We start from the raw sequence: 24,513 nt of genomic DNA on the forward strand, positions 1-24,513 counted from the left end.
TTCTTCCGTGTGCAGGAGCTGCTCCTTACTCCAAATACAAGACGCAAAAGAAGATGAGGAGCCAGTTTGTGCATATAGGGTAGTTGCTATGTGTTTGGTTTAAACTTCTTGTATAGTTTGTTTTCTTTTTCTTTTATTACTTCTTATTTTTCCGATAGTTAGGGCATACCTTTGTAGGCTAATGTTAAGATTATATAAATTCCTGGTACCTCTCTATATAAAGCATTTATATTTCTTCCCACCGCTCCATTGAGGCCAAATTTCAATTTAAAACACAAAAACAGAAAAAATGAGCATAGCATTAAAAAAAAAAAAAAAGGGTGGGGGTGGAAGGTAAGACCTCATTTCAGGCCCTTTTTTTATGCCTTTTGAGAAGGAAGAAGGACTAGATTTGCTGAAGCTCATTAAGGGATTTCTGCTGTCGTTCCTGGTCATTTATCATCAATGTTGCTATTTACAAGATTCTTATGTCAATGGAAAATAATTTGAAACTAAGATTCAGGTCAGACTTTATTCATGTTTAAATGGATTTCTGTCTTCCTGTTCATATTTTATAGATAGCATTTGAAACACAGACCTCTGTGGGTAGTTCTCTGATGAAATACTGTATGAATATTAAAAAATATGCCTATGTGTTTAACGCATTTAGGGTAGATTTTGTTCTCTTGAAGTTTTAAATTATTTAATTTGTTCACGGAGGATACAAGCCTGTCATGAATGCCACCTCGTGGGCATTTCCTAAATTGCAGCTATCGTTTGGGTCGTCAAATAATGATTATCTCTTGGTAAAACTACAAAGCACTTGGAAAACAATGTGAGTTTAATAACTGTTGGTATCGTTAGAGATTTTCATAAACTTGTGCGCTCTAAGTTGTGATAAAGCAGATTTTTTTCCCCAGTTAACGTAAAGCAGAAATAGCAATGCTTAGCATAGCAGTAATGCTTAGAAGAGTCTCAGTGTTTTCTTAGTTGTTAAAAAGAATTATTCTTCAAATTGGTTAATAAATATCATTCCACTATTTTCTTGTATGTATTCTAAATCAAATTTATTGGACTGATTAAAAACTGAGTTTCGTAATACTGTTTCTGACTCTTTTTTTTTTTTTTTAGGTTATGAAGCAAAATGGATCATCAGAGATACTAAATAAACTTTATGATACAGCAATGGACAAGCTAGAAGGTGTGAAGAAGGATTACGATGCCCTAAGAAAACGGTACAACGAGAAGATCGCAAGTCACAATACGGACCTGAGCCGCCTAGAACAGGCTGAGGAGGAGAACAGGCGTCTTCAGAAACAGATTGACATGCTCATGAAGCAAAGGGACACAGCAATACATTTTCAGCAGCAATATTCAACCTCTCTTAGAAGGTATAAGCAGATTTTGATACCTTCAGATACTCTGTGAAAGCAGTGACAATTCTTATGTAGCACCTTACTTTCTCTAGTATACGTTACCTTCATGTAATGAGTAAGCATGCATTTCTAGATAAGATTTTCTGGAAGGTCCTAGAAGGTGGGATGGGGATGTTTATTTGGAGAAATGGTGCTTTTTCTTGAGAAAGCAATTTCTCATTTAGGGTCTTGGAACTGTATGAGGAATTTTAAGCATTGTTTAGCTCATGTGAGAAAGGGTAGTCTGCTTTTCAACATACGTTCATTCTTAGTTGTAGGCGTGGGAGTCAAATACAACCAAAGTTTTGTTAAACCTCAGACTTAGTGTTCCAAGCCAACTCAATGGCTGATGAATCCATCGACATGTATATCTTTATTTAAATGTAAAATACAAGTCAATAAGAGGATATGGTTTCTGAAAGGTGGGTAGCAAGTCAAGATGTTCGCAAGAACAAGTGAACTCTTCATGATACTAGAATTGCAGACTGTGTGGGACTCTGCGGCAGAGCTTCACGCAGGCAGCAGAGTTCACTGGATGCAGACATCTGGGAGTCTCGCTTCTCTGCGGAGGTGCTGTTGCTACGAGCAGCGCAAGTGCCAGACCAGAAGGACACAGACACTATGTCACACTACGCTTAACCTCTCTCCACTCCTCCTTGATACTAAGCCTGCAGAGATACCCATGTGGGGTAGGAAGAATGCTAATATACAGGAGGACTCCAAAGAGCATCCATGGGCTTGTTGGGAATTTTTTCACCGACGTAAGTTAGGGATAATACGCAACTCTCACAGACTAATGCCAAAAAGTGTTGTTTTCCACTTTTAATATTTCAAAAAGGTGAGACTGAGCATAGCATGTACGTAGTTGCGATACATCTAATGAAGTAATAGGAGAATATGAGTAATAAGAGAGTAAGTTATGTAACTTAGACTGCCACGAATTCTTGAAAGTGAGGGAAAGCCCAACACATACCACACGAAACACTGCAGCCACGCTGATACACGCAGAAGCTCAACATGTTTGTGTTCTGGCCTTGTGATTTAGGCCTCCTTCTTGAGGAAGGTGTGGTTTGATGCCGAGCGGAGGTTGGTTTTAAGAATTTCATGAAAGATATTCATGTTCCTGTGAACCAGTGATCCAGCTAAATGAATATAACTGAACTTCAGGAATTTTTGCCTTTTCGGTTGGCTTTAGGCCTGGACTTCTTTTTTTTTACTTGTTTCTATTTATAGAAACCTTTATTTGTCTTATATTTATGCCCTTTCTTCATGATCAAACCCATATTTCTCTGGGTAACTGGCTAAAAATTTTTAAAATCCATTTCAGGTGAGTATAGTTTTCAGAATATAAGACTTAACTAACTTGTAGTTTGAGGGTGAATGGGCCATCAATTGCAGCACTATTTATTTATTTTTTTTAATACCAAGTGTAAACACAGTCAAAGTAGGCTTTAAAGAGAGCAGGAAGAGTAAGGCTCCAGTGGTGACCCATGACTCATTTGGAGTGAATCTTTGGCCTGAAAAAATACCAGCAAACTTTTTCAGGCTTTTTTCTTCTATCTGTAATGTTGTCGCAATAATACACAGCATATGAACCTACCAAGATGATTCAGTTGGTGAACAGTTTGCAGATTACCCATTTGCTATACTAGCTATTTAATTCCTATGTGCTAAACCTTACCCTATGTGTCTGTCTCTGCATTTTGAATGAGGGCTGTGGCACTTGGACAGAGAGGGTGAGGGTTCTTTTCAGTATCGGTCGCTCCTTATAAACCCATGCTCACTGCTGCTGACCCACCTAACCCTGCTACTTGCAATCTGTTCACAACGGGTGTTAGAAATGGGCTTTCTCTACAGAAGGCATCTGGGAAAATGTGATCCGGCTGCCTGTATTTCCTCCTTAGGAGGCAATGCCAGGTCATGCAGGGCCAAAGTGTTTCAGCTGGAACGTTGCTTTCAGGTTTTTATCGCTATTTAATACGAATGTCCCTCTGTGGCACGCTTTCCTTTCTGATCGGTTCCCTGTGCTAGTATGCTTGTCGTGGTTTGGCTGGGTTTTAGTGGGTTTTTTCTTAATTTTTTTTTAGTTCATTACTGATGACATTTATGTTGTTTGACAAACACTGCCTTAAATGTTTTCTCCTCCCTCTGTCCTGTATCTCCCCAGTGTTGTCCCTGATTTGACTCCCAAATAGCTTTCAAATGTAGTGTGGGTCCTCACATGGCAGCGAGGCTGTTTGGCATAGTCTCTCTCTTAGATTTCTGATATACCCTTGTCCGTCCCCTGTAGTATATTCTTCTTACTTTCATGCTCACAGTTCTGAAAAGACAAAAGAAATCCAGATGGTAATATATTGGGTCTCCTGTACTGCCAGCCCGATGATCTCTTAAACCGAAGAATTTCCCAAAAGGAGCAGGGTGATGATGGTTTTGAAATTACTGGCAGATGCCTCAGTAATGCTATGGCAATGCCTTGAATGCGCTCAGGCTTTCAAGGAAATATCTGAAATTGGGTCTAGAGCTCTCCCCTGGGAAAGGTCAGGCAACATGCTGGATTAGACAAAAAATTGCACTTTCAAACAGCGTGAGGCATGTGTGTGTAAGAGAGGGAGAGAAAACCAAGTGAAACAGAGAGGTTTGTGAGCACCTGGAATTTGGATAACCCTCAAAGCCCATCAGGTTAGGTACAGCGTTTCCATCAATGGCATTTTCCTCGGGGTTTTGGCAAAAACATGCAAGAGAGTCTTAGTGTCCAGGTGTGGTAAAACACTGCTCTCGGGAGAAGTTCCTTTCCAAACTAATTGTGAAATTGTCCGCAGAATTATATTCCCACTTTTAAGAATGCTTTGTCAATATAAACACAAAAGTTAGTGCTTCTCAATTAAACTTTTGATGTCCTTCTATTTTTTGATTGTGCCGTACTTCGGAGGGTTGTAGTGAGAAAGTGCATATGGTTTAGTCTGTGTTAAATTTAAAAAAATTACTTAAGATATTTTGCATTTCAGTTTTACTGGTTGACCTACTGATGAAAGGAAACAATAATGTTTGAATTACCTGGTTTTAGTTTCCTTCCCTGCATTTTTACTGTAAACTCACTTTTTTCCCTCCTCTAAATTGTCCATTACCGACCTTGTGGCATATTTGGGCATGTGAAAGTTGTTCTGTTTTTTCCAGTTTCTGCATTTGTTTTCCTTCCTCCCACATGCCTGGGAGTGTTTGTTGGGAGAGGGAATTAACTTCTAAGACGAGCAGAGCTCAACACAATAAACAAGGTTTAACTTGTGCTATGAAATAACGGTAATATTTTGCATTCCTTTTAGAATAATTTGATAAAACTTTACTTTTAAAAATTAAACTAATTCTAAGTTACTTTTAATATTTTTTTTTTTATGCTTCAGTTCCTTAAAGAGGCTCTCTAATATTGCTAAAGGTTCACTATTATTCCTAAAGCAATAATTAGTCTGACTTTCATTTTGCAGCGGTGGGAGTATGTTGTCCAAGGTGTCTCTGTGGTTGTGTTTTACCAACGTGTACGTTTGGTTATCCAGCCAAATCCTTAAATGTATGAAAAAGGAGAATGAGGAACAAGTATCTTAGAGGCATTTCTGCTTGGTTTTAGATTTGAATCGGTACAGCAGGAACTAAGCAACGCCACAGCACAAAACAAAGAGTTGCAGAGAGAGATGGAGCGATTACAGTCGGAGGTGACAAGGTTCAAAACAATGCAGCTGAAAGCAGCAAAGGATGCAGAAAAATACAAGGAAGAAAGGGATTCGGTTTTCAATGAATACCGCCTCATAATGAGTGAGAGAGATCAAGTCATTAAAGAGGTAGACAAGCTTCAAACAGAGCTGGAGCTTGCAGAGTCCAAACTGAAGAACACTTCTTCTGAGAAGCGAGTGGCTAGTGAAGAGATGGAAGCTTTAAGACAGGTACTAACCTATTGTTCTGATGGGGAAGGGAAATGAGTGTACACCGGTGATGCTAAAATCAGAAACGTGTGGCTGATTAATGGAAAACAGCAATGCACTGCAAAGAGGAAATTCCGTGCTGATGTTTTCCTATTGCAGTCCTTTTTACTATCCATTTATCAAGACTGCATGTTTGAAGAGAGTACCTGTCAGTTCAAATTTACTGTTCACTTGTCTCAATTCTGTTCTGCTGATTATAAATCCTTCCTTTACTGCATTAGCCTTCTATGCCTTTTCAAGTAATGCTCTCTGTAACAATAAAGCTCTAAATACTCATTCTTTTTAACTTCTAACCTCTACAGGAAACGCTGGATGCTATCTACTGTGACTTAAGACGGTACATGATAAAGTAGTCTCAAATATTTATGCAAAGCCTGTGCTGACATGCATGTCCTTACTCATTTGTCCTCCTTCTGCCTTTAAGTTAAAGAGGATATTTTGGAGGCTTTTCACCAGAACTCAGGCATGCCTTTAAGTGTGTGAAACCAGAACCTTGGATTTTTCAGCAATACGTTCTTGAAAAGCTTATACCACAACCATGTTATAATGATGCTGTTCAGATATCTGAAACCCAATTTACTGCTCAGTTTCAGTTCAGCTGACATGCATTGACTTGACCCTTTGGTTTACAAATACTTAATTTAGCATGAAATAGATACGAGCAAATGTATTCCATTGCCTATAAATCTCATTTCACTTTTTTTCACAGCATTCCATCTGAACAAAATGGCCTTTATGAAAAAATAAGGTGTGGAGCTTTTATTAAATCACAGCATTATTGAGGGACATAACGTGGATTGTGACATACGGCGTCAGAGCTTTTAAAATAACTACCTTTTGTTTTTAAGAATTCCTAGTTTTTGACCCTGTGTATTTGCCAGCTAAGTAATTTAGCTTCTACAGTGAGTGAGGTTTTAGTATGTTCCGTACCTGTTCTGCTTTCATCAAAGCTATTAAGCCAACAGAAATGTCTGTTGTTGGTCTCAGTGGAATCGGGGTAGCTGGTAGGGAATACTGATGGAAATGGGCGCAATCAGTCGTTCTGCTCCAATTTGTTGTGTCTGTCCTTGTGGCGCTATGAGTAATTTGCCGAAGTGCTTTAAGGGGCAGGAAATTAAACTTGAATACGCAGGTGTTCCCTCCTGCCTAGGTGACTTGAAGGGCTGCTTGAGTAAGAACAGGAAAGAGCCTGGGACTGGTGAGTGAGCTGCTGGCAGGGCACGGGCACACGTTCTTCTTCACCTCTGGAACTGGCCCATCAGAAAGCCGAAATAACCGCTTCTATAACATACTAAAAGGTGTAAAATAGCAGTACTGTGAGTTTTCTTTTTGTTCCTCTTTTCCTTTCCTGTAGGTGTGACTCCTTTGCTTGTGAGCAGGTATATTCCAGCGTCACATCGTACCGGCTCGCTGCAGCCGCTTTCGATGCGTAGGGTCTTTCTAGTTCTGGCAAGGCAAATGTCTCATAGGTTGAAAAAATATATCGATCAAGTGATACGTTCACTTGAAATAATATCCCAAAAAATGCCCCTACATGAGTGGGATTGTCCTGTCAGTGAATAGTTGGTCTGGTGCTGGCCAAAATGGAGCTTAATGTTCTTGGCTCTCCCTGTGATGTACAGCGGCTTTACGTGCCCTGTTCCGTAGCGCCCATTGATTGAAACAGTGCTGAATCCATTTAGGTCGCTTTAAATGGAGCTGCTTCTGTGAAACCTGTGTCTGCTAGAGTACCTTTTTGTGTCCCAAAGAAATGCAAAAGCAACTGAAGGGGAGAAGAGGTTGAGGCTGACGAGGCGCTCTGTCATCAGCAGTTACTGATGAGGTCAGTCAGCCAGTTTCCTAGTTAGATACTTAAGCTTTTTTGGTCACACATGCCCAAACATAATGGCTTAATTTACATCCCAAATGTAATAATTGCCTGGCATTAAAGATGATAGAAGAGATCTCAGGATTTTGCTCTATGGACAGTTTTGGATTAAGTTCTTGGGCGTTTGGCCACTCAAAGCGAAGGATTACATGGTGTAGATTTGCCCTTCTACTTGCCCAGCAGTATTTTTGTTTGGCATAATCCTTTGCTCCAGCAAGTACTTAGAACGTCGTGTTTCATCTCGGTGGTAGTCGGCTTTCCCCTCTGTTTAATAGCCCTGTTGTATTTTATGCTGTATGAGGTTGTTGCACTCTCTTCGGGTGAACTTCCTTCAAACATGAGAATTTGTCACAAATCCAGCGTCGCTCTTCAAACCAAACCACTCTAACGCTTCCGAGCAGACGCTGTTCCAACCCGCGCCAAATGGCACGTCGCTCTGTGCTCTCACGTTGCAATTCTGTGCCAATGTCACAGGAAAAAGACAGAGGTGAAATTTTACTGCTGACCACTGGAGGCAATGGCTGCTTTTATGCAGATAGTTTATACTGAGCATGCTGGAATAAACTGTGGCAATTTGGATTTTTTCCAATCACCTTAAAGTACTGCAATTTCCTGTTTAATGAAGGGTTTTCTGGGACCTTTCCCTCTGCCTTGATACTTGATGACTTTCATCTCTGCTGCATGCTGGAAAAGACTTAATGCTTTTGTGTAAGTTTTATATACGTGTTTGAATGCACATTTTATAGAGTCTGTAGTTCAGCTGTGCAAAACGTTGCTTCCAGTACTAAAACTTGTCTGCACCACCAGATGGGTCAGGGATTTCTCTCTTCAGAGTTACTGAGCAACGGAAGCTATTACTGACGTTGAAAAAACCTGAGTGCTCTGGTAATTGCCATTTACTGATATGTTTAAAGTTCATAAAGTGAGTCATTAATTCTAGTGCTTGTCTGTTACTGTACAGCAAAAATACCTGTTTTAATACCGTTGCACAACTGTTTTAACAGCCTGACTAGCCTTAATTAGATGCCGTATCTCAAAAACAATTATGTTAGTAGAGAAAAATGCAGTTGTCATCCATGCTTTAGATACTTAATCTTATTCCTTGCAAATTGTAGAGGGAAATAGAACGGAAGTGAGTTCATGACACGGTGTCTTTCTGTCTTTAAGTATCTGGACCCTTTCCTTCTTTTGCTTTTCAGATATCAGCTGTCTCTGGTAATCTTTCTGAGATCAAAACATTAATAGTTTCCAGCTAGGAGTGCCTGTTCGTAGCAGGACTTCTTTGGAAGCATTCAGCCCATGCCTACAGAGAGCTGGACCATCTAAAAAATTTAGTGGCGTGAAATTTAACTGTTTCAATGCCTTATTCTACCAACTGAAAGTCTAGTTTAAACTATTTTAAGAGGACAGATTGTATTTTAGAGCTACATTTTACTTACCTTTTTTTATTATAATGCAGTTGAATAGGATGTAGTTTTATCTTTGAACATTCTGTAGTTTGCACGTTGGTATCTTGACGGCATGTGACTTTAATGTCCCTTTAAAACTGACGAGGAAGCTATAAGAAACTTACGTAGCTGGGTTGTCTAAATTATTTCAGTCCTATAAAATCGGGGCAGTTGCTTAAAAATATCTGCCATATAATCCTAGCCTTTGCCATATTTAAAGTCTTTTTAAAAACACCAAGTCTGGTTAATTACCTTCCCTCATTTAGGTTCCTCAAAACTGAGTGCTCCCAGATCCTTGCTTACTTTTGACATAGCGCTGTGCTGCTCTGACGGTGTGGTATCTTTAATGGCATATTTAATAGTCTTTGCTAGTACGTACTTGTATGTAATGTGAGCACAGTCTGCTCCCATGTTTTAGAACATTAGTGGTAAACTCTAGGTGTTTAAGGTGTCAGTGTGTATCCAGTTGGAAAGATGGACTGTTTCCTTTTGTACTTAACCTACTGCGAACAATGGATCTTGTTTTAGGAGCTGAACTCGGCTCTAGTGGAAAGAGATCGAGCAATTTGTGAGAGGAATGAGTTGCTGGAAAAATACTGTCATGAAGTCAAGGACAAAGCTGAGGCCCAGAAGGAACTTGACCAAGCTTGCAAGGATATTGAGACAGTGAAGGAAGAAAGAGATGTTGCCAGGAAAGAGAGAACAGAAGCTATCATCCAGAGAGACCATCTACTAAGGGAATATTATCAAGCCCGTCAGGTATTGCAAGTCTTTACAGATTACTTTTTCTTTCTTAGCATCAACGGGTCAGTAGTTTTCAAGAGATCGATTGAAGGTCTGGGCACATTAGCTGTCTTCCCCTTTTTCCCTTGAGTCACTCTAAAACACCTACGTATAAACTCATGTTCCTCAGGACACAGTGACAGAAGTTCTTGCTTGAAAGAAATACAGTCATGCTTCATATGAAGTTTCTGTTTGTAAAAGTAAATGGCAAATAAAATACTGTGACCCAGCAGGTGGCTAGGCGGTTTATTACCTGCGGGTCGGCTTGTTGCCGTCTGTAACGTGTGGTGTTCGTGCCTGTGACCTGCTCAGGATGTTAGCCACTTATAATACTTCATAAAGTAAGTTAATTGAAGTGTGACTATGAATCGTCTAATCTGTACACGCTCGTAGGATACATATGCTGTTTCTGACAAATTATGTCTCCGTGTGGGTAGTAACATACTTAAAATTCTGCACACTTACACGTGCTCTTGTCTTGTGTGCAATGCTAAACATGTAAATACAACTGTGAATGCTTACATATGACGCAGTATGAAAATGCATAGTATCACAGCTTTTCTGCTCATGAAATAACTAAGGAATATGAAATTATTTAATATTAAACTGGATATTTTGGATTGTTTTCATTAAACTTTATTCCCTTTTTATTGAGTACCAGCCCTTTACTGCTACAAAACAAGTTTTTAGTCTTGCCTGTCACACTGATTTGTCAATCTGGAATGACTGGCAAAAAATAAACTACACTTTCAGTTGTACTGGGAATAACAATTTCATTGTGTTTTGGTTCTTCATGGCCAAACCACGGGATTTTGGAAGCTTGTGCTTTTCTCAAGGAGGTTGAGCAAGCTTGGGTGAACTTTGCAGTGACTTAGCAATGGACCCGCTCAGATGCTCACCTTTGGCAGAATCCAGATCAGAACTGACATTTCGAATACAGGAGTCTCTCTGTTGATCTGAGTGGGGGTTTTTGATTGTCTTTTTCCTGCCAGTGGACTGGAAGAGAAGAAAGTGATCCTTTGAAATGGAAGAGACAATCAAAAGGCCAGACCTGACTCTTCAGAGCCTCTGTTTGGTCTTACTTGTTCCTTTTTTTTTTTTTTTTTTTTTAAATAAATATTGAGGTGAGCAAGTAAACCTGGGATTTAAAGTTCAGTGTTCTTATTTTTTAATACAATAACTCCTTTAGAGAAAAAAGAGCCTTTAAAATGTATTTAATGTGACTTCATAGTCTCTCTTTGATATACATGCGTTCAGGTCTTTAAACTATGGAGGAATGTTTTTATCTTGAACCAAATGACAGGTCTAGTCAGAATCATTGGATTTATTTGTATTGAAATTAGCCCCACACAGCTATTTCAGTGTTTTTGGTGGGCTGTCCTGTTGTAGTTGCCTTGTGTTTGTTGTGCTGCAAGCTTGGAATATTATCTCTGTATTTGTCTTATTACTGTCACCACCTCTCCTGTTCAAAACAGAGAATGTTAGAGGAACAAGTTAATTTAAGATGATGATAATTCTTGTCTAAACCAAGAAACATTGAAACAAAACTTTTTTGGAGTTCCTCTGCTTTGCTTTGGAGTTAAGGGACCCGTGTGAATCACAAGCCTGTCTTGTGAATGTGTCCATCTCGTTGTCCCAGGGTAAATAACAGACATTAATTGAGGAAATCTGTGTTGTAGCTGCTTATAAGAGCATATCTCACTTCTCAATATCCTTGAAGTGTTTTCTGTCTGTTGAGCAGAACAAGATAGAAGCATGGAATGTCATCTCTGAAATACAAAATGTTCGCTGGTGTTATTCTGAAGTGAGGATTCTTATTCACACAGATTGTATTCGCACAAATTTGTGCCGCTGCCTGAAATGCGTTACTACAGTTTTTATCTTTTTTTTTTTTCTTTCCCCCAAAGTTGCCATTAAGATAAATGAACATTTTTCATGAGAACATGAGAACTGAATCCATCAGGTAACGCACATGTAGTAAGAGCTGTTTGTGCATACTTAACTAACAACTGTGCCTGAAGTACTGATCTGTGTTTCTTAATTCCTAGATACAAGATTCTGCTACCCTGGACATAGAAAGAGCAAACAAAGAAATTGAAATGCTTCGGAAACAGTATGAGGCAATGTCACAAGAACTAAAGGAAGCTGTCCAGGAAGCAGAAGTAGCCAAGTGTAGGAGAGATTGGGCCTTTCAAGAGCGGGATAAGATTGTCGCAGAAAGGGAAAGTATTCGGTAAGTGAATGCTAGGTGGTCCGTGAGTGATCTTTGTAACGCCTCCTCCGCAACTGATGCGGCTCTAGGACGGGCTGGGTTTGGCTAGCACGCTCTTCAGCTTGTGGGAACTTCTGCATTTGCTGTCACAGTGCGATTTCCCACCCCCACCCCCAAGTTGATGGCACCTTACAGGATACTTCGCTTTTTCTGTGCTTTCATACCCGTAATATGTCTCCAGTAAATACTGTAGAGTGTAACAATGCTGCTACATAAGAACAACAAAGTATGCATTCTTTTAGGCATGAAATACCTAATTCTGCTATAGCTGCAAATAATTCTTCACCTGTGGGGACATTTCACAATAGGTACCCAGCATATTTGCTTCTCAACGTATGTGAGGAACTAATGGAAAATACTTAAATCAGAATTTTTTTCTGCTAGCTAAAAGAAGATAAATAGAAATAAAGTTTGTAAGGGATAGAGAAAGTTTCTGTTATCTTGACAAGCTTTTCCTTAAGACCTAGCATATGTAATATTTTTCTTCCTTATATATTTTTATTTTTGAGAGAGATCTTTTGAAATGCCTTTTTTTTTTTTTTTTTTTTTTTAAATTTTGCATTAACTATACAATGTGGTAAAACTAGTTCATTACTTACACAAGGTTTTAAGTGACTAACTGGAAACTTCTTTGCTTTCGAAGGACGCTGTGTGACAACTTAAGGAGGGAGAGAGACCGGGCTGTGAGTGACTTGGCAGAAGCTCTTCGCAATCTGGATGATATGAGAAAGCAGAAGAACGACGCTGTGCGTGAACTGAAGGAACTGAAGTATGTGAGAGATATGATCAAACTGCATGGAAGTTTGTGATAAATCGCTGTGTTCACAAGTGAATCATACGCTGTTACAGCTGTGGGGCAGCCGGGATTCCTGATACTGTGTGTGGAAACACTGCGGTATTTTTAGTTATTGAGGAAATTATTGTGATGGGCCAGATAATAAGTTTTGCTACCTTAACCTTTTTATCTCATAATTGAGACACATATTCTAAGCTTTGTACTGTGGGGATACACTTCAGCAATATCTGATTCTTCCACTGAAGTCAGATATCTCCCAACTGTGTTCTCACTGATTTATGAATGTGAGGAAGATGGGCATCATACGTCATCTCAGTGGGCTGTGAAAGAGGCTTTGCTGTGGGTATTTATCATGCCCCGCTTGTGGTAATACTGATGCAGCTCATCTGAGGGTGAATCAAGTGCATTTTGGGAGATGTTAGAAACCTAGTCGTGCACTTCAGTCGTGTAAAAATAATGCAAAAAAAGTAAGACTGTGTTAGGACAATATATAGAAAAGGAGAGTGAATTTGATAGCAGCCCAAGAATATTGGAGAGATGGAAGCATGGGGCAGACTTTTGGCACAGCTTGGGTTTTTGATCTAGAAAACAAAATATAAGGTATCTCATGATGGTAACTTTACGTATCAGTTTATTTGAAAGGGTTGTCTGTGTCTATCAATACTTTGTCTTCGCCTAGAGAGAAGATGGAGAATCAGTTGGAAAAGGAGGCCAGATTCCGTCAGTTGATGGCCCATAGTTCCCATGACTCAGCCATAGACACAGATTCTCTGGAATGGGAGACAGAAGTGGTAGAATTTGAAAAAGACAGAGTGAGTAGAAAAACATGGACTGCATTGTCTTATGTATCGGATAGCTTTGAAGTCAGTTATAACATCTTGATACTAGCTAGGATTAAACTAACTCGAACCACACGCACATACGCAGCAAGTGAGGTAGGGTCTAGATAACAAAACCAAGCTCTTATACACAAGCTTTGTATTTTTCTTCGTGTGAATTATAAGTAAAAATAGTTTCTCCATCTGATGCTGCAGGGTACGCGGGTCCGTGAACTATGAAAAAAATCTTTGAAGTGAAACATATAGTGTTCCTGAAGGTAGTGATTCGTTGCAGAAATAGCAGTGCTAAGGCAGCCAAAACTTCAGATGTGGTGGAAACACTGACATCAGAGAGCCCAGTCCTCTACTCTTACAGGCAACATCACTTATAAAATAGCTGAGCTTTTACATGAAGTTATTTCTCCTACTTTTGCTCAGATTTGATGATTAGAAATTTTGAAGTGTTAAAAATATTTATTCGTGATCTACTTGTATTTTAGAGCAACAATGCCCTTAAGCTTAAAAATCTGGGATGAAGGGAGATGCCGATCTCCCTTGCTTGCCTGTAGAGGGAGTTCAATCCCTTTTCCATTTTGGCATATTAAATAAAGTTCCTATGTTTCGCTTTCCAGATAACCTCTGCATCCTTTCATTAGCCTAGTAGTACTTTTCTCCTTTTAATTTTACTTTCCTTCCTTGTAGTCTAGAATTTTTTTTTACTTCACTGCTTTGTATGCAAGTCTCGAATGCTGCTCTATCTGTAATGTTTGGCTGGCACATCACATTGGTTGAAAAAATTTACTATTAGCAAACACATAGAACACACAGGTGGTCTTCCAGATTGTGTTTCATTTATAACAGCTTCCACATATACCAGAATTCCTTTCTCATTCCTGAATGACAAAGTTTGCATCAGTGCTGTCAAATTAAATTCCTTTTATTTTACTGCAAAATTTGTTGTCATCTTTTTTTATGCTGTTCCAATCTGTCTGTGTTCTGACAGTGCATCCCAACAGAACCATCAAGACATTCCTTTTTTGGTAATAAAAATATTATTTAGTATTATTATATGTTGAAATACATAGATTGAAAAGACTGTATGAAATGAGTACCATTGCTGATCCATCAGGACCACTGTCTGTAAATCCTTTCTGGGATAGCAATTCCCTTTTCACCATGCTTTTTCATCTCTCTTGATCAGCTCCTTCATCATGGGATTTTGTGCATTGCCATCTCATCCGTTTTAACTCGCAACTCATAATTTTGCTTTTCCATTGTGTGGCAAACTAGTTGGCAAGTCTAGCGCATGCTATACCTGCGCTAAACAACATGGCAGCCCGATGAATCTTCCGTTTATGCGCAGTTATTTAGTTATTCTTTTCTTCAAAGATTGCTCAAAATGTTTGCAATACGGAGATCAAACGTGCAGACTTTGTCATTTGAATATACGTTTCCCTTTCCTAAACAAAGGGATTACACTTGCTGCTATCAAATCATAGCAATAAGATTGTGCCAACCTTGATCAGATATATGGGAAAATCCTTGCTGACCCACCAGCATTTCAATTCCAGGATGGAGATTATAGAGTTGAATAAATTTAAATCCTTTTATTTTTGGTTCAACTTCACCTGTCTGCTGAAGCTCATGTTCTACGTAAACACTCAGCTCAGAATTGAGAGAAAAAGTACTCACTTCTCAGCTCTGAGGCTGTGCAATGATACTGTGATCTCTATTCGATCTGTATTTTATGGCAGCCCCGTGTTCTTCCCTATAAACTTTTTCCTTACGTAGAACATTTGGAAGACTCATAAGGATGTTAGTATACTTTTGGCAGCTTTAGCTGAATTTAATTTCTGGTAAATATTTTTTTTTTTTTTGCATGGTTTCTCTTCAGTTTCCCTGAAGACCGTCTGCTTTTCTGATTGTAAGGGGATTAGTCATCGAACCACGTCTAGAACCACGCCTTACACATCCAATTTAAGCTCTCTTAAATTTTTACATGTTTTTAGATTTTAAAATTGGGACCCGTTTAGATTTGAAGTTTCAAGTATCATCTCCCTTCAATATGCTGCAATGGTTGGTCCAGTTTCAAGCAGAGTTCTCTAATTTTTGTGTGTGTACTATTTAACACTAAAAATAGCAATAATAAATCAATTTGTGATAAGTTGGTCCCAGTTTATTTTCTTTAACTAGTTTTTTTTACCATTACTTTGCCATTTACCAAAGCCAACACTAATCTAAAATTTCCATGTTTGGTTCAATGGCGCATTTTTTAAATACGTTTATCACTTTCCACATTGAGGGTGATCTGTTTTGGGCCGGCGTTGGTGGAATATCGCCTCTAACCTGTATGTAGAAATGGGCCCCCATAATGTTAGAGCTTTCATTCCTGTTTACTTCTGGTCTTTACCCGTATCGAAGTGGATGTCTTTCTGAGTTTGTCACCAAGACACATGCTGTTTCCTTACCTTTACAGTTGTTTTTTCCCCAAGTAATGCCCATTTTTGGGGAGCATGTCCTGTTCTCTCATTACACATCCAGCATCGTACCTTAAAACAGGTTATACATGTCTGAACGTGCTTTCTTGTGTGCTGTTCTGCTTTCCTATTCCTCTTTGGTGAAATTCCCCTTCTGCAATATTTCAGACCTAATCTGAGAGAGAGAAGGATCGCTCTAATGCCAGAGGATGCCTAATAACTAATGGAATTGGGAGCTTATATATTGAAGTACAAAATATAAAAACTTGTCGAGAACAGGTACCCCGTAAATATAAGTACATAGTTCCAACATGCAGTAATGCCTCTTGCTAATAGACAGCGGCACAATGGTTGCCAGGGCAGTCGAGTCACTTGTTAATAATATTTATTAGGACGATATGGACTTGAAAGCACTTGGTTTTGATGTGGCAGAAGGCGTGAATGAACCATACCTCCCTGGAGACTGTGGCATCTTCGTTACTAAAGTTGACAAAGGAAGTATCGCTGATGGTCGATTAAGGTAGGGTTTGACTTGGGAAGATACTTTTGTTGATTGTAATAAACTAAATACGAGTATTTTGTAAATTGTCTTCAGTTTTTCTCATTTTTTCAATTTCTTTATCATTTATTAATGTCGGTTGGGAAATTGCGCTGAGAAGACCAACGCCTAAAAGCATTACAGAAATTAAACACTATTTTACGCATCCCTTAAACCTCACCAGGATTTCAGATGTTCTTTTGTTTCTCCGTGTTTCGCCTACTCTGTTTATCATCTCTTCAAACTTCGATCTGTTTCATTAAATCTTGGGCAAGACATGAGGGTAAGCTATCGGGGGAGAGCAGGCAGAAAGGAGAGTAGAGCAAGGGATAATTTGCTCCTGTTCTTGGTGTCCCCAGGAGGTTTTTAACCATTCTTCTCTGTCCAACGTGCTGCTTTTAAATACAGAGTAGTCATTATTGATTGGAGGATATACATTTGCCAGTGAAGTGCAGACTAGAAGTCCTGGCTTTCGTTTAGCTGCTATTTAATGGTTTTTCAGGAATGGAGAACTCGAGATAATTAAGGATTAGTGTGTTGAGATCAGCTCTGTTGCATCCCTTTTCATGAATGTTATCCACATGCTGCGCCCAGCAGAATATGCTTGTAACGCTGACCTGCTTATTTCTGTTTATCTGCCAGAGTGAATGATTGGTTGCTGAAGATAAATGATGTAGATCTTACTAATAAGGATAAAAAGCAAGTTATAAAAGCTGTTCTAAATGGAGGAGGTGTTATTAACATGGTGGTTCGACGAAGGAAGTCTTTAGGTGGGCGAGTGATAACACCCCTTCACATCAATGTTTCCGGACATAAAGGTAATGGCATAAAGGCTGTATATAAATGGTAGGTGTTTGTTCAGCCAAAAAAGGCTTGACATAAAGGTACACGTTCTGAGCTCCTGCTTAAATCCCACTTAAACTGTTACTAACCCCCAGGCTGAGATTTTAATTAATTGTCTTCAGCAAACTAAGAATGCTCATGTTGGTGGTAGCTTTATTCTGTAAGCACAGCTTTTCCTTTTGTTCTTGGCTGGGTTTTGGGGTTTTTTTAAATGCCTACTTCTAGTTAGCTGCTTATCTGGAGAGTTACTGGGAGTCTAAACAAAACTGTTAAAGCCATCAGCCACCCCGGCTTTGTATGATGATTTTCAATTTTGGGTTATATCCCTAATTTCTCCCACTGTGTTCTTATTTCTTTAAAAGGGTTTTCAGAAATTGAAATTGAATTGGTTTAGTAGTTACATTTCTCTCTTGTGCAGGCAGGTCAGACATGCTATTTGAGCGCACGGTATTTGAATTGCAGGAGTCAATTCATGTTTATTTTGTGTATTTCAGATAGTGGGGTCAGTCTAGAAAATGGAGTATTTGTTGCTGCTGTTGTGCCTGGAAGCCCAGCTGCCAAAGAGGGTTCCCTTACTGTGGGAGATAGAATAATTGCTGTAAGTCTAGACAGTGCATTCTCCTTTTTTAATTTTATGTTTATTTTAAAGTTTTATCATTGATGCTACTCTTTAAGATCCCAAACTTTCCACTTAATTTTTTACTTTCACTGTATTATATCCTTTTTGTTTATTTACTAAATATTTATTATAAATGAATGTGCTTGTAGGCTGAGTGATTCATATAACGTGCAGGTTATTTGCTATGCTTAGTTCATATGAGAATTTTTGAGAGACACTGATTCTTCCCATTTGGCTTATCTATAATCATACTTGTGATTTTTATACTGATTAGGAAAGGTCTGTTCCAAAAAGACATCCTTGGCTGGATGAAAGGTTTGTTGTCTTTTAAATTACGATATCACAGATGTCATCTTTTTGGAGGGGAAGTTAGTCCCTGTGTGCATTTGGAGACTTAAATGACCTGTCTGATTTATGACCACCTGTGAAACGGAAGGTGATTACTGTTGATGTACAAATGCGTAGAAGCTTATGTAGTGAAACAAGTGTTGTTCCGCTCTATTTCCTGTAGGAATAGCAAAACTGTAGTTTAGAGGCGTTGTTTTTTTAATGGGGAATGGAAAAAGACAGGACAAGACCAAACAGACTTCAGTCACGTATACATATAAAACCCATGTTTTCCCTGACGCAGAGATGCTACCCTAGGATGCTTCCCACTTGCTACCTTTGATTTATGGTTGTCTGGTTTGTTTTTTTTTTAACATTTAGATCAATGGCATTGCACTAGATAATAAGTCGCTTACTGAATGTGAAGCTTTGCTACGAAACTGTAGGGATTCCCTTACCCTGTCATTGATGAAGGTGAGTAGGAGAAGCTAAATTTGCAGAATTTTCTTGAACTTATACAGAATTATTTTAGTTGTTCAGGGGAAAAAAATGAGTGTATCATCATGGGAAAAGTCTCTGCTAAAAATAAGACCACCTGGATGCATTTCACTGGTGGCGCGCTCAGCAGTTATTTCCCAAGTAAGGCTATTGTGGCATCTGGTAGGAAATGAAACTTATTTATTGTTCTTACTTCTTTCCTATTCGTTTGCTGGTCACGTGAAATGACTTCTAGCAGAATTGCTTCTTTCTTGGTTCCTGCTTCAGTGATGCAGCAATTCTGCATGTGAAAGATAAACTGCCTCCTGACTACAGAAAGGTTTGCTTTGAGCCAGGAAGGGGTTGTGCAGAAAACTGAATCACAGAATCAGGGACCTCTGGAGATCATCTTGTCCAACCCCGCTGCTTGAGCAGATACACCTAGAGCAGGGAATCCTGGCTGTCATGAGGATTCAGTTACCGGGCTCTCTTTTTTGGGCTTACTGTTATACAAATACTATTCTGTTTTGCCTGTTGAGGTTAGAATCCCATTACGCTGGGCCTGTCACGTGGCCTTTGTGAAGGACAATTCTAGCTCTAAAGAGCTTGTGGTTTTAAGAAAGTAAAAAGATGAAATGAACGATGAGAGATTACTTATTAGCATCAATAGAAGTAGAATGCAGGTCCCTTCACCATCAGTACAGTGCCTCTGCCGCAGCGTGGAGTTGCCCTTCTGGAATTGTTCCGAAAACGTTTCAGAGATTTTTCTAGCTCCATTTTATCTTATGTTCTGTGCTTTGTATCTGTGAGATTTTAGCAAACCTTTCCCAACCATATCTACGGATGTGTTGGTGTATGTTCAGGTATAGGTAAATCAAGGAGGCTAGAATATGCCTCATACCAAACAGAAATCAGCCATAATAATAAGGTGATCACTTGTTTGGTTTTTGTTTTGTTTTAGGTTTTTCCTCAGAGTTCATCTTGGAGTGGTCAAAATATATTTGAGAATCTGAAGGATTCGGAAAAAATATCAAACTGTAGGGTTCATACATCAGAGATACAAGCCCAAAATAAAAGAAATCTAAAACTCAACAGCTCCACACAGACTGACATTTTCAATCCAGACATCATGGATGGCAAGAAGGACCAGAGCGATCAGGGCAGCGGTTCATTTTGCGATCACAAACCTTTCCCTAATAACACGTTACGAGTAGACTCTCATAGGAGCGCAGTGCACAGTTGCCACAGTAACTCAGAACACAGCCTCAGCTCGTTCAGCCCAGAGACATACGGGGACCGAGGCTTTGGAGCTGTTGACTTGGACAACAGGAGGCTGCCTTACGAACCTACAGGAGCTGACTGTATGATGGTTGAGACCACATTTGACAAAGGACATGGAACTAAGCATAGCGGTGGTACCTGGCCAAAAGTCATGGTTAATATCTCAGCAACAGAAACGGAAAAGTTCTCTGTGTACAAAAAGCCAAAACAAAGGAAATCTATCTTTGATCCTGATACCTTCAAAAGACCACCGACTCCTCCCAAGCTGGAGTACCTTTCCCCTAACCAGGTGCCAGGCCATTCGCCGCAGCCGTCAAAAGCCGAAGTGGCTTCAACTCCTCCAACTCCTCCTAAGAGAAGTGACTCTATCAAGTTTAAACATAAACAGCAGACAAGCTCTGCATCAGAGTCTACAGTAACAACTGGATCACCGCCCACCAGCCCGGCCACTGCCCAAGCTCCGGTTTCCTTGGCACTTAAACAGGACTCTGCTACTCTCAAGGGGCGCAGCAGGAATGCTGGGCATTATTATCGGGAGGAGGGTATCGACTGCACTCATCTCTCCTCAAGGAAATCCTGTGAAGATGATATTGGCTTTCGAAGAGTTGAAGAGCCAGAGATTAAGAGACCAAGGCCAAAATCAGCTCCTGCACTGAGGCATAAAATGACCCCTATGCCTATTCCTAATCCTGCGCTTCAGGTAGAAACTTGGAGCACAAAACCAGATACCTGAAAGTGGATTTTCAGTGTGGTTTTGGTTGACCAGTTGCATTCCGTAACAGGAGAAGCATAGCCCGTTCTCAAAACCCAGGTCCCTGAGAAGCTACCCCAGGCTCAGTTGTCACTTAGCGGTACCACAAAAGACAAAACCAGTTTGTGGAGTTGCAGTGTTCAACAGGCAGTGGTGGCCGCCAGAGAGAACGATAGGGTTCAGCTTAGTAGCCATATGTCGGGTTTTAATGCTGCTTGATGGAAGAACAGGGCTCTTTCCTGTATGTTGGTTTTGAGGTATGTAGGTAGGTTATGAAAAACCTTTTTCAGGTTTTGACAACCTGAAAAAAACACGAGTAAATGCACACACGAGTAAATGCACACACGCAGCTTTAGAAAGGCTGAAAACAGGGCCTCCTAAGTTTTAAAAAAAATCAGATTGGTTGCCCGGTTCACTGTACAAGTTAATGGAAAAAGGTATACCGTTCGCAGTGTTGGTTTTTGTCAGTCTTTCTATGTGGCTAAGTAATTCTGCAAATCTAATTTGAAATTCATAGGGTGTTAGGCACAGGACACCATAAAGACAGACTATGTATGAGAATGTGGTTTAATAACACAGTTCAAAGTGAGACTATCATTTGTTAGAATAAACAACCACTCTGGGGAGATTGTGGGTCACGTCTTAACCAGAGTAGGTGGAAGGAACATTTTATGTGGTCTAGGAAAACGAACCTATTTAGGTGACTGTTATATAAAGTGGCATAATCAGTAATGTGCTTCCAGGTCCACTGCCTCAGATTTGCTCAGGTGGCAGATACAGATTCCCCCACCCCCTCCCAAAAATCTGGTTTCAAAAAGTGTTATTTTTCTTGTATATAATAACATCATAATGACTTAGAGTATCATATTCTTTGCCTGTACTTGTTTATACCTGTATAATTCCACCCTCTTCATTGAGCATTAGAAGCAACAGAGACAGTAGAGCTGAACTGGGGGTAGTGGATGGTTTGGAGCCATATTCTGCAAAAATGCTACTGCAAGAGAACAACTGGCAATTTTGTTTCTTCCATTGTATTCCTCCCACATTCCCTAACATTTTGGGGGAAAAATAGGTACACAGAGCTTTAATCCTTTTGTTATAGGAGTGTCCAGCAAAGTCTGCGTTATCAGTGACGGAAAAGCGTAAGGGTTTAATTTTGCAGGTGAAATCAGCATATTTATTCTGAACAGGTCTGAGGAGAGTATGGCTTTTCATCAAGAACTGCACCCCAAGAAGTGGAGGAAGGCGTATCCCAGTGTCATCTTTTGGCACGTGTATAACAACGAAACAAGATCAAGCTGTTGAACAGCTATATTTGAATATAGGGTGTTTGCTTTATATAGAATATCAAGTTGATCCATTAGCACTGATACTCCCGTGTTTCATTATAGTACACTTGCATGAGCATATATGTTGCCCTGGTTATAACAGTAGTAATATTACTGTAGTACATGAAGAATTTCCAACTGGGATAAGGACACGTGTAGGTGGGGACTTAGGTGTAAGAAACCTGTTGGTTGGATCAGAGGGGGTGATTTCGGCACTCGCTGTTTAAAAGGCCAGAAAGGATTGACAAGGACATATTACAGTTGGTTCAAAGACTGCCCAAGTGATGCCGCGGGTATCATATACGTGTTGGTTCGAGGTGAAGAAAATTGCATAGTAGAATTATAAAGTCGTAATTTCTCTTTTTAGAGGTTACTTGATGTATTAGCTAATTTACATTTCTGGGGGTAAATTAGGACTAGGTTCTGTGATTCTTTTATTTTCTCCTTCCTTAATTTCTCCCCCGTCCTCCCAGAGAGCAGGCAGAACTTTGTAACTCTGAAGTTGTTGTTGACTAGAGAGCAGAAGTGATATTGTGCCTCGAAAAGTGGACACCATTTACTCTGAAAATTTCTTTCTGGGGGAATTGTCTTTGTGCACTACAACGACGCCAGGCTGTGTAACAGTAGTGTCCAGTCTGCGTGTATTCGCTGCTGAAGTAGTGCTTAAAATATCAAAAGTATGCATATGGAATATGCAGTGTAGTTGAATTTGTAGCCATATTGGGTGGTATCAATTTCCTTTGCTGTGTGTGTACACAGTTAAGTCTGTGTTCTTTGATAAGCTGATAAATTTCAGAGAGCTTTCATCCCTGAGTAGTAGGTGGTACAGTTCTGATACAGCCATGGTAGTGACCAAGTATTGGTTCTGAGAAGGTACCTCTACATTTTATAGCCTCGGTGCTCTCAGTATCTCCTCACTTAATTAAAATACTGCGGTCACAAAAAGCATAAATACATTTTCAGTAATTATTTTTCATTTATTATTTCAATCCCATGTCTTGTGTTGTACGTTTCCAGTGTGTAAACTCTGCATGCTGAGCCCTGAACTTGTAGCTCTCTGGTATCGCTGTCAGTATCTGAGCTGTTCTCCTGTTTCTTAACTCACCAGAGTCTACTCATTATGCACAGAACAGAAGTTGTGACGGTTCCAAAACCTGAATTGCTCTGTTGAGGAGAGGTTGCTCTACACCTCTGAGGGTCTGAAAATACAGGCTTAGGGAAAAACGTTTTCTGGCTTGTTAGCCAGGTCTTCTTTAGGAAACGCTTGCAATACTGGCTGAAACAACAGTTGAAACACCCTGTGAAAGCAGTATTTTGTAGGAGCAATGCTGGGTGTTTTGCTGTGAAGGGAAGTACACCAGTTAAGGTGCAAACATTGGCCTGAAAAGATTACAAAATAATAAAAAGAAATAATGGAGGAGGATGGAGGAAGGAAGGAGTAGGGGTGAATAGCAGCATTGAAAGGTAAAGGTGTAACCGGCGCTGGGATGGCAAGCATGTTCTGGGACAGATCTAGGAAGTCTGAAGTTGCTTACTGCCTACAAAGTTGGCTATTTCATTTATTTCTGAATCTCTAACTTCCTGTAATTAAACTTGTATGTTTTTGTAGGTGCAGAAATATGCGCCAGCTAGTGAGGAGCACCTGTCTCCAGAGCTGCAGGAATGGGCACCATATTCACCAAAACGGTCTGCCAGGCACAGCGATGGCTTTGTGCCTGCCGCCTTATACACCGGCGGCATGTCAGCAGGTGAGTGGCAGAACTCCGAGTTCCTTTCTAAAATGCCCCAAGGAATTTGTCCATATTGGACAATATTGGGGATTAGCTGTGGTAGTTGCAGAAAAAACATGACTCACAAAATATTTTTCCATGGTCTGCTCAGCTTTTGGACTGTAAAGAAGTGAAAGCTGTTTAAGACCCATTAAGGAAACTGAGCAACTACTGGCTGAAAGGTTTGTGTTTCACCAGCTTCTGTGCAGAGGAGCCTATACATTAGGTAGACAAGTAAGATTTCCAGTGTTTTTGAAAGTGAACAGTAAATGGAGGCATCCCAAGCTTTAGATGCTCAACTTCTGAAATACTTCCAAGGGAAAAGATGTGGTGTTCAGGAAGTGCAACATATTACGTTCTGCCTATTGGAAATAAAACTTGAGTATCTCAAATTGAGGCCCAAACTGGGTGTGATCTTAATCCAAATTAAAGAGTAAATGCCAGTGTGTTTGAGAGACTAAGCTGCTGAAGAGGGGACTCATAAGCAGCTCACACAGAAATCAATATAATCAGGTAGAACAGAAAACAGCATATTGTCTCAGTCTACGGAACGGTTGTTGGTGTTGAGGTTCACATCAGCAGGTTTTAAATTGGCACAGACTAAATGGAGTGCTCCAGGAGCGAATTAGGGTATCATACACTAGTTGCTTTGAATTGGTAAGCTTGTTGCCAGGTGGGTTTTTCAGTCCTTAGTGTAGCTACCTTCAGCAGTTGTATACAAACCTTGATTTTTGAAATCAAGCCAATATTGATT

General features: G+C 39.8%; 1 protein-coding gene across 2 annotated transcripts in view; it reads left to right on the forward strand.

Moving 5' to 3' along the window:
• Positions 1–24,513, forward strand: part of DLG5 (discs large MAGUK scaffold protein 5) — a 111,055-nt gene that overhangs the window by 63,948 nt on the left and 22,594 nt on the right. For both annotated transcript variants that reach the window (XM_075109775.1, XM_075109774.1), the window contains exons 6-17: positions 1,111–1,370; positions 5,014–5,326; positions 9,209–9,439; positions 11,512–11,696; positions 12,379–12,504; positions 13,211–13,343; positions 16,219–16,346; positions 17,007–17,182; positions 17,702–17,805; positions 18,535–18,627; positions 19,592–20,611; positions 23,600–23,738. In XM_075109775.1, the coding sequence (XP_074965876.1) occupies positions 1,111–1,370; positions 5,014–5,326; positions 9,209–9,439; positions 11,512–11,696; positions 12,379–12,504; positions 13,211–13,343; positions 16,219–16,346; positions 17,007–17,182; positions 17,702–17,805; positions 18,535–18,627; positions 19,592–20,611; positions 23,600–23,738 (2,908 nt within the window). The remainder of the gene's footprint in view (positions 1–1,110; positions 1,371–5,013; positions 5,327–9,208; positions 9,440–11,511; positions 11,697–12,378; positions 12,505–13,210; positions 13,344–16,218; positions 16,347–17,006; positions 17,183–17,701; positions 17,806–18,534; positions 18,628–19,591; positions 20,612–23,599; positions 23,739–24,513) is intronic.

Source organism: Phalacrocorax aristotelis, chromosome 14 (assembly GCF_949628215.1).
Source record: "Phalacrocorax aristotelis chromosome 14, bGulAri2.1, whole genome shotgun sequence".
Taxonomy (NCBI): domain Eukaryota; kingdom Metazoa; phylum Chordata; class Aves; order Suliformes; family Phalacrocoracidae; genus Phalacrocorax; species Phalacrocorax aristotelis.